We start from the raw sequence: 9275 nt of genomic DNA, 5'->3' as shown, positions 1-9275 counted from the left end.
TCCTGAGCTACCGCTTTTCTTAAAACTGAAATTAAAAAGCGTACGCGTACCTTCGGTCGTCACCGGGGCTTCCCGCAGCTTTCGGTCTCCGCGGGCGAGATTTGTGACCGACTTTCTCTCCCTTCTCTTCCAGCCTCTGCTGCCAGTGCTGCGTGCCCATCCCGCCCAACCCGGCCAACATGTGCGTGGGCTGCCTGCGGGCGCAGGTGGACATCACCGAGGGCATCCCCAAGCAGGGCACCCTCCACTTCTGCAGGCAGTGCGAAAGGTGGGCGGCCGGGACCCCCCTGCCCTGCCCCGCCCCGGCACCGGCACCCCCCGCCCCCGCGTCGGGCCCCCGCAGAGGGGCGGCGGGAAGCGGGGCAGCCCGGTGGGCCCCGGGCCGCGCCTGCTCTCCGCGGGCCTCTCCTCAGCGCCTTCGCCGGTGTTTTTTGTTGTGGCAGTAGAAAGGTTTTGGTGTGTAGGTCTGGAAGATTTTAATGAGTGAGATTATGGCATTTAAAAGTTTAAAAAAAAAAAAAAAAACAGGCAAATTTCAAAGGAGAGCAGTAGAAGCGTGACTGCACTTGGAATGTATGGATCCGAATGCTGAGGGAGGCAAGAATTGTTGCCACTTGCTTGATATTAGAAACTTGGGGAATAACTGCTCATCTTCTGACTGGTGTAATTTGCTGAAGCGGCTTTAACGTGCTGTAAAATCCTTCCTGTGTCACAGGTACCTTCAGCCACCAGGAACCTGGATTCAGTGTACCTTGGAATCAAGGGAGCTTCTTGCTTTGTGTCTTAAAAAACTCAAAGCTTCACTGAGCAAGGTGAGTAGCCAGTCCTGGTGGTATGTCATAGCATATCTGTTGGCATCACATAAAGGCCAGCTAACTTACACAGTTCAGTTCTTCTGGAGCAGCTGTTTGTACCAGTGCAGAGCTTATCTACTGATTTATATTAAACACAGAGAATGACAATCAGATCTCGGATCACTCTGTACTAGAATTTTGGAGGATTCAGTAAGGACAGGCTCAAACAAAAATTTCCAGGCATACTGAGGAGGCCCTTGCAGTGCAATTCTGTGACTTCAAAGCATACAGTGTACTGCACAGCTGTTACTGTGTGGATGGGAGTTGAGCATAATTAACCAAAGGAAGCTAACATGTTTTTAATGCACTTTAATTTTACAGTTTTCTTTTTATACATTTTGAATTTTTTTTATATAATAATTGTTCTTACTGGTTTATGACAGTATGAAAGAGGGTTGCAGAGCTCTATATATGAAAGTCACATGTTCTAAGCTGAATAAAGTATCTCTTAGTTTCAGAATCTTACCAGAGGAAAAAATGTGAGATAGCGTTTTAGGTAAAAAAAAATTGTTTTTCTACCGCAGGCATCACAGTTGGAATTAGATTGCCTTACTGAGCTTCTTACTATTGGCTTAATGCTTAAATATACAAAATACCTTCTGTTGCATGCTCTTAGTTTTAGAGGTTAAACAGGCTTTTAAGTCCTGAGGAAACCATTCTATTCAAATTCATCACTACATGGCATACGGTGATACTGTTGAATAGTGTTTTCGGTTACTCTAGTGTGACAGTCTGAGGTTGCATTGTCATTATTTTAGGTAGATCAGACTCTGTGTTCTAACCAAGCATTATTAATTTGGTTTGGTATACTGTTGCATATGTTTTTTAATTAAGGTTAATTACTTCTTCACTTGGTTGAGGAACTGTGAACTGTACCAGAAGCTTGTGCTTTGTGGTAGTTAGAGCTAGCTGCATGTCCTTAACACGTTACTAGTACAACTACTGGCAGCAGCTGAGTTCTTGTTCTTTCCCACTGGCAGGTCCGGTTGATTGATGCAGGGTTTATTTGGACTGAACCCCATTCTAAGAGGCTGAAGCTGAAATTAACTGTTCAGAAGGAGGTAACTGGCATACGGTTTTCTGCATGTGGTTTTTCAAAAGTTTTTATGGCAAACAGTATGATTTTATTTAATTTTTTTATTGTTATTATTACATTTTAGGTAAGTGTTTCTCTTTGGTAAAATCCAGCATGTGTTTACTGGCCTATCATGAAAGAAAACTGATTTCATCCTGCCTGGATTTTGTCATTGAAGTGCCATTACTCACGGTTTGAAACAGGTTATCAGCTGTTCCAGTAAAGCTGGGAAAATACTGCTACTATTTGTGACCCAAATATAGCTGTCTGTCACATAGTTTTAGTATAGTACGGAAGTTATTTCAGAATGCTGTGGTAAACTAGCTTTCTGTCTTGGACTGTCTAGGACTAACAAAGAAACCTTTTAAACTTTTGTTTTGCAGGTGATAAATGGAGCAGTTCTTCAGCAGATATTTGTGGTGGAATATATAGTTCAGCCTCAAATGTGTGAAGACTGTCATAGGATTGAAGCTAAGGATTACTGGAAAGCTGTAGTGCAAGTCAGACAAAAGGTAGAGGCAATTTCATTCGTTCATGGCAGAACAATCAGGCAGACAAATACTGGATTATTTTCTGATTTTCTCAGAAGATGTACTCATGCTTGCACACTGCCACAGTGATACATTTTGTTTTCAAGGCTGTGTTTTTTTTAACTGATCTTAGTTTAGGAAAACTCTGCTGTCCAGTATTAGTGTATGCTTTCTTAAGTGATGGCTGGCAGGAGCGTTGTGTGTGAATTGCTGAGTATCCTTCTGTATTTTAAGGTAGTGTTAGAAACAGTGGGACAGATTGTTTATAAGTATTTAAATCTTCTTTAAAGAAGATAGTATCTCTAGCAACCAGCTGCGCAGAAATGAGAAATGGAAGTGTTAAATAATTTGGTATAAATAGAGCACATCTCTGAAATCTTGTTGGTTTCTTGGAACACGCTTTGGACTGTTCCTTCTCTAGGTGATCTCTTCATATAAATGTTTATTTTTCAGAGATCCTGCATTTGCATTAGAAGGTTCTTAAATAACCTTGATAATTTTATCTTTGTTTGGGTTTTAGACTCTGCACAAGAAGACTTTCTACTATTTGGAGCAGCTGATTTTAAAACACAGGCTTCATCAAAATACACTTCGCATCAAAGAAATCCACGGTAAGTGAGGTGGCTTGTTAGTCTCAAGGTGGAATAGACTGGCCTGTTTTGTATTGGAAGAACATGTGTGTGCTAGTAGCTATGTACAGATAAGCAGCAGATTACTTGGCATATTTTGAAAAAAATCACAGTACTTGAAAAAGATATGTTCATCCAGCTTTCTTCTCTCTTTAAGATGGCCTGGATTTTTATTATTCTTCAAAGCAACAGGCCCAGAAGATGGTAGACTTTCTTCAGTGTATAGTGCCATGTAGGTATGTCGTTTACATTTATTTCCTTGAGTTCTCAAAAGCTTTTGGGAAATGTCTTTTCTATTTTTCAAAAATTTCAAAAGTGAAAGTGTAAGGAACTTGATTCTAGTTAAAACAAACTAAATCCCTTCTACAGAAGTCCCGTGTTTTCCACTTCGCCATTGTAAAACTAACTCTCATGGATTTTTCTGTTTCCTTAATTTTTGTATTTGCAGTACATAGCTATATACTTTCATTGCTGTACTTTGTACTGATTTTCTCCTGTCCTCATTGCTGCCTGAAGGCTCTTTTCTAATGTTTTGTAGATCAAAATCATCCCAACGTTTGATGTCACATGATATTCATAGTAATGTCTACAATTACAAAAGCACTTTCTCTGTGGAAATTGTTCCAATTTGCAAGGTAGTTTCTCTCTATTTCATCTTCAGGGTGTTGTGTGAAGTGGGTAGAGTTTGGTTTTGGTGATGGAGGCCTTATTTATTGTGTATTTGGGATGGGGAGGGGTCTACTCACCACGAAGCATGGAAAATGCAGATAGCAGCTGTCTTGAGGAAATACTGGGTGGAGAACTGAAAATACAAAGTTTAAAAATCTTATTTCAGATTTATCTGAAGATATGAGTAAAAATGAAGCGTGTGAGTAAATTATTTTCTGTTTGTTTGCAGGACAATGTTGTATGTCTGTCACCAAAACTGGCACAAAGTCTTGGTAACATGAGCCAGATCTGTGTGTGCATTAGAGTAACAAGTACCATTCACCTCATCGATCCTAGCACTCTGCAGAGTAAGTTATGGGTTCTTTTCCGCACTACGGCAGCATCTTGTTTTTTCTGCTGGCATAACTTTTTTGTTTTCATGAAACCTTGTATTTTTAGACCTTAATATTGTAAATTTATCTGTACAATCACTGACTTAGAAATTTAATAGTGAACTAAGACGTAGCGCTCTAAGCTTGATTCCCTTAGTGTCCTAGGCAAAATGTGTGGGCTCAGTGTTAAGTTCTGGATGTTCTAGGTCTCTGCTAGGCACTTGCATTTGTCAGGTATGTCCTTCTAAAATTATGTGGTATCTTTTTTTTTTTTTTTTTTTTTCTCTGGGTTGTGATTCTAGCCACTTAGAGACCAGAAGCACTGTACAGTGATTGGTATATGCTGGTAAGCTTTACCAGCAAAATACCTCTGATAAGGATCCATCCAGGAAAACTATTCTTGTGAATAAAAAGGTCTGTGCTTCAGACACATGATACATGATTTGGCTGTCACAGATAAACTCTCACGGCATGAGTTTGCAATATGGGTCATGTCCTAAATACTTGTGTTACAAATTTAACAAAATGCTTTTGGCAGTTGCCTTAATTTTAGCTAATGATTCCTTTTCCGTTTAATTTCTTCACAAGAAATTCTGTTCTTTTAATTGCCTGTGTTGGTGTATGGGTTTTTTCCCAGTTGCTGAAATTGATGGCAATACCTACTGGCGCCACCCTTTCAACAGCCTGTTCCACCCCAGACAACTGGAGGAATTTATCATTGTGGATATCAATAGGGTTCAAGAAAAGAAAAGAGGGGCAGGGGCAGGGGCGAGATCAAACAAGGTAAGAGTTCCTTTTTGATTCAACATAAGAGTTCAGTCTGATTCAAGGTTTTGGGCCTTCCGCTCCCTCTGCTGCTCAGCTGAACTTCTGTTTTGAATCATTACACCTTGCAAAGTCAGATGTATCATCCTCTGTGTCTTGGCACTGGTAAAAACTCTCCTCAGGGTTTGGAGATTGCACAGGCGTTATGTGAATTCCATTTCCAGAAATTCTTTCCTGTTGAAGAGAACTTTACTTGTTACTATCATTATTAAAATTATTTTATATTGGCTTTGCCACTCTTCAATTAGTAATTCTTTTTATTGAAGTATAGAAGCATTTCTTTTTAATCAGAGTTAACGAATTGGTGCCAGATATTTTCTTCTCAATCAAAAGTTCTATGTGGTTGAAAGTTACATAGTTAAAAAAAAAAAGACACCAAAAGGTGTCTAGTTACAGAAGCAGCCTTCGTGGAATTACTGTGGAAGGTGGTTGACATGTCCATTTGCTTTTGTAAAGGTGAGAAATGAGGAGTAGCAAGCAATAACACCAGATGCTTCATGTAGAAATACAAGTTTAATTAGAAATGTAATTTAAAACAGTAATATAGCAGTTCTAATAGTGCAGCAAGTTAAGCAGTGTTTGATTACAGGAGTGTTTTATTTTTCATTCCTCAAGCACACACTGGCTGAAGCCTGGGTACAGAAAACCTCGGAGCTGAATACAGATCGTCAGTATTTCTGCTGTACTCACTTGGGGCACATTCTGAATCCTGGCGACCTTGTCTTGGGGTCTGTTCTGTTTCTTGGTTTTTTTTATTAAATCATTATTTAATGACTGGATTCTCTGGATTCTCTACAGCCTTAAGTATTATCAAGAAAGTTTTGAACTGTTCTGATTTCTAGATGAAGTTGGCAAAAGGGATAGAATCTTTGATCTTGGCCATGAAGAGAAGGTCCTAATACAGGAAATTTTTAGCAGAAGTCATCTTGTGAAGAGGGCTGTTAGTAATAAGAGAGATGAAGTATTGACTTTAGAGTGGAGACTGGAATAATAGTTTAGACACAAATAGATGGGAGATTGATAGTGACTTGTATACAGCAGTGACTACTGTGAAATTTTTGTAAGATAAGGCAAATTAGGGGAGTCTCAATCAGGCTTAAACATGAATGTTATTGGAGCTGTGGTGAGCCCAACAGAACCTCAGTGGGTATTGCTGTTTGGGTTCAGGAGGCTGGGGAGTGCTGCTGAACAGAATTTGGTAACAGCAGCTTCTAAGAGTTGTTCATAGTTATGACAGCTGCATATTGATGTAGATTTATTTCTATGTATGTTACTTGGAAATACTTCTCTTTCATCAGATCTGTAACTTACGCTATGGTGTCTTTAATACAAACATGTGACATGAGTTCAGTTTTGTAGGCTTACATGAAAGGGATAAAATACCTATTTTCATTTTAGATTCGACTTGGCGAACTGCAACTTAAATGACGAGTTTGCCAATAAGATGAACCCACACAATATTCCTGATGTGGTAAGACTATTTTCTTTCTCTGTACGAAGTTCTCTGCATTACTCAGAGGTATTAGGAAATACGATTTTATAATGACTACTCACTAGTTCCATGGTGCCTAAAGGAAGAGGGGATATTAATATTGAAACTTGAATAGCATCTAATGTTGAGAATTATTCTCTCACTTTAAATTTTTGAGTGGTGGTTAAATAGCACATTTACTTTAACTTCCCTTACTCTTTGTTGGTTTTGTTCAAATCACTGTGCGCTGTGTGGTGAAAACTGTATTACGCCTCAGTGTGTGCATGCCTCTTCAGGATGTAATCTGAAGTGTTTTGAAACTTCTGAATTGACAAATGCTACGTGAATTCTATAATAACTTCGGAGCGCCAGACTGACTACCATTTGTTCAGCTGAATTTACAGTTGCCCAAGTCTAGACTTGGGGGGTGTTTGGGGTTTTCAAAAGAGTGTCATCAGTTGCATTAGAAGGTATATTTGTGTAAATACATATTGTTTTTCACTGTAGGTATTAATAAAGAAGAGCTATGACCGTACCAAACGCCAGCGTCGCAGAAACTGGAAGCTGAAAGAGCTAGAAAGGGACAGAGAAGGCACGGATACAGACGATGAAAGGTTCAGTATCTGCCGTGAAGCTTTTAAGTCCCTTCTAAGGAGGATACTGTGCCAAGTCTAGAAATAATATTTCTCGGTTTTTGCTGAGCATAAATGCAGTGTAACACCTAAGTTGATGTGCTGATTGTTAAGGGGGCACAAGCAAATGCTGGTTTGTTTGAGCATGATGCTGGCTCGTAGGACAGGTTGCTATCAGTGCTCTTGGAAGAGCAGTATCTCCCTGCATTTTTTCCCCCTTCCCTAGTTCAGAAAGTGCTTTAAGCCTGACCTAAGCTGATCCTATCTTGACAGCTAAGTTTTCAGGGAACGTGGATGCTGAGGACAGCAGGCCAGGGGAAACAGACTAAATCCTGAAATCTGAAAGATAATACTGCAGGGTTTTCAGTTGCAAATTTATAATGCAAAAAATAAAAGAAATTACTGTTGCAAAATTAAAAAAATTGGTTTTATGTTTTTCCTAAGAAAAGCATAAACAATGAGACAAGTGAGTAATACTGGAAGTATGTCTGCAGCTTACAGTTGGTGTCAGTCTAGCTAAAGGAACACTTATGTGTAAATATGCTGGTTTATTCAGTGACAAAGCTGGTAACAGCAACAGCAGATTGTAAATAACATGCAATTGAGTAGAAAAAATTAGGCAATTAGAGTTAAATGAGGACAGGCAAGTTAAATTATTTGGAAACTAATAGGTGATAATAAAAAAAAAAGGCAGAAAGAATGAGTTGGAAATGTAGGAGTGCTATCAGAAGGCACATCTGAAGGACTGCAGATTGCAGTTATTCCTTGGGGCTTTGTTTATTTCATTTTATTTTGTTTTATAAATCTGCATAAATCCGAAGGAAAAGTGATTAAATGTATTAATCGTCTTCTACAGACAATACCAGGACTTCCTTGAAGATCTCGAAGAAGATGAAGCCATAAGGAAGAATGTCAACATTTACAGAAGTAAGGACTTTTTAATAATTTAATTGCATGTAACTAAATCATGACTATTTGACTGAAATATTTTTCCTAAAGTTGTGTATTTGTATTCTTTGAACTACTCATGCCTAGAACAGTGTGACATGATACCTTCAGGTATTCAATGCATTTCCCATGCACTGAATGGATGTAGATGGGTTTTGTTTGTTTGCCTGTTGCACGAGAGAAGCGTATTTTCTCCCATACCCAAAACCTCTGCTGGGTGAATGATTTGATGCATAATTCAGTGTCTTCTATGGGGGCATTTGGGATTGTTGGTTTGCTGTTTTATGGTTTGTTGGTTGTTCTGGGTGTTGGGGTTTTTTTTTTTTTCCCTTCCTTCCTTGGGGTTGGTTTGGGTTTTGGGTTATTTTTCCTTTGCTTAGCTGTTTTTTCCTACGTGTTTTTAGATGCAGATATTCCAGTGGAGAGCGACACAGATGATGATGGTCCTCCGCGAATCAGTCTGGCTGAAATGCTAGAGGATCTCCATATTTCTGAGGATGCCACTGGTGGGGAGGGAGCAAATATGATGACAGAATAAGAATAGTGCATTAGTCAGTGTAATAAATACTCCCTTGATGAGGAAAAAGTACACAAAACATAAGTAAACATTACAAACTGATCACATATATATGAAAAATCATGTGATAACTACCACTACACCCCTAAATAGTGGTCCTTGATAAATATTTTATATATAATCTTCTAGAGAATTGGGAATTAAATTTCTGGTGTAAGCATTGCAACGTAAGTTCCACAGTCCCTCCTGTCCCCAAGTGCTCTCTCCTTGCAACTTCAGGGTTATCCATCTGGAATAATCGTTGTCTTGCACTGAAGACAGCTGATAAGGAAGGATGCCCAGAGGGAGAGATGTTATTCTGGTTTGCTAGATTTGTAGGTAGACTACCTACCTACTGTTTATTGCTTCATTTCTTCACATGGGAAGGTTTTTTTCCTGTCTTAATCATTCTGGCAGAATGCTTTGAAGCCTTTTATGATATTGCTATATTATTCCATAGAACTGTTTTGGGGAAGAACAAGAGTGTACCTTCAGATCCTTTGGTAAGGGAACTCCATATATACATGCTGCATACACAAAAAGAACTTCCCTGTAAATTGATTGAAGATGCAGCTCTTGATCAGAAAGATTGGAAACTTCTGTTCAGTGTAATGAATGCTGTACTGTACCCATGCCTGTATCTGTGGATTAAAAGCAATATGCACAATGTCTAATTAATATATCAGGTATGAACTATTAAAAAACTATACAGATA

The 9275-nt window shown here is 39.0% G+C and overlaps 2 protein-coding genes across 3 annotated transcripts in view; one reads left to right on the top strand and one right to left on the bottom strand.

Annotated features, from left to right (window-relative positions):
* OTOL1 (otolin 1) overlaps positions 1-188 on the bottom strand; it is a 64294-nt gene extending 64106 nt beyond the window's left edge. The window contains exon 1 of one of the 2 annotated variants that reach the window (XM_080409551.1): positions 51-188. The gene's annotated coding sequence lies outside the window, so the exon portion shown is untranslated. The remainder of the gene's footprint in view (positions 1-50) is intronic. The other variant, XM_080409552.1, reaches the window with a different exon arrangement.
* Positions 1-9275, top strand: part of NMD3 (NMD3 ribosome export adaptor) — a 9535-nt gene extending 260 nt beyond the window's left edge. The window contains exons 2-15 of the mRNA XM_080409549.1: positions 134-268; positions 716-812; positions 1835-1915; positions 2313-2441; positions 2980-3070; positions 3246-3324; positions 3627-3723; positions 3987-4104; positions 4766-4911; positions 5569-5681; positions 6352-6424; positions 6932-7038; positions 7913-7983; positions 8409-9275. Of these exons, the coding sequence (XP_080265675.1) occupies positions 134-268; positions 716-812; positions 1835-1915; positions 2313-2441; positions 2980-3070; positions 3246-3324; positions 3627-3723; positions 3987-4104; positions 4766-4911; positions 5569-5681; positions 6352-6424; positions 6932-7038; positions 7913-7983; positions 8409-8542 (1471 nt within the window). The 3' untranslated portion in view covers positions 8543-9275. The remainder of the gene's footprint in view (positions 1-133; positions 269-715; positions 813-1834; positions 1916-2312; positions 2442-2979; positions 3071-3245; positions 3325-3626; positions 3724-3986; positions 4105-4765; positions 4912-5568; positions 5682-6351; positions 6425-6931; positions 7039-7912; positions 7984-8408) is intronic.

Source organism: Falco punctatus (genome assembly GCF_963210335.1).
Source record: "Falco punctatus genome assembly, chromosome: 13".
Lineage (NCBI taxonomy): Eukaryota > Metazoa > Chordata > Aves > Falconiformes > Falconidae > Falco > Falco punctatus.
Note: the sequence above shows the minus strand (reverse complement) of the source record. Positions and strands in the feature narration are given on the sequence as shown.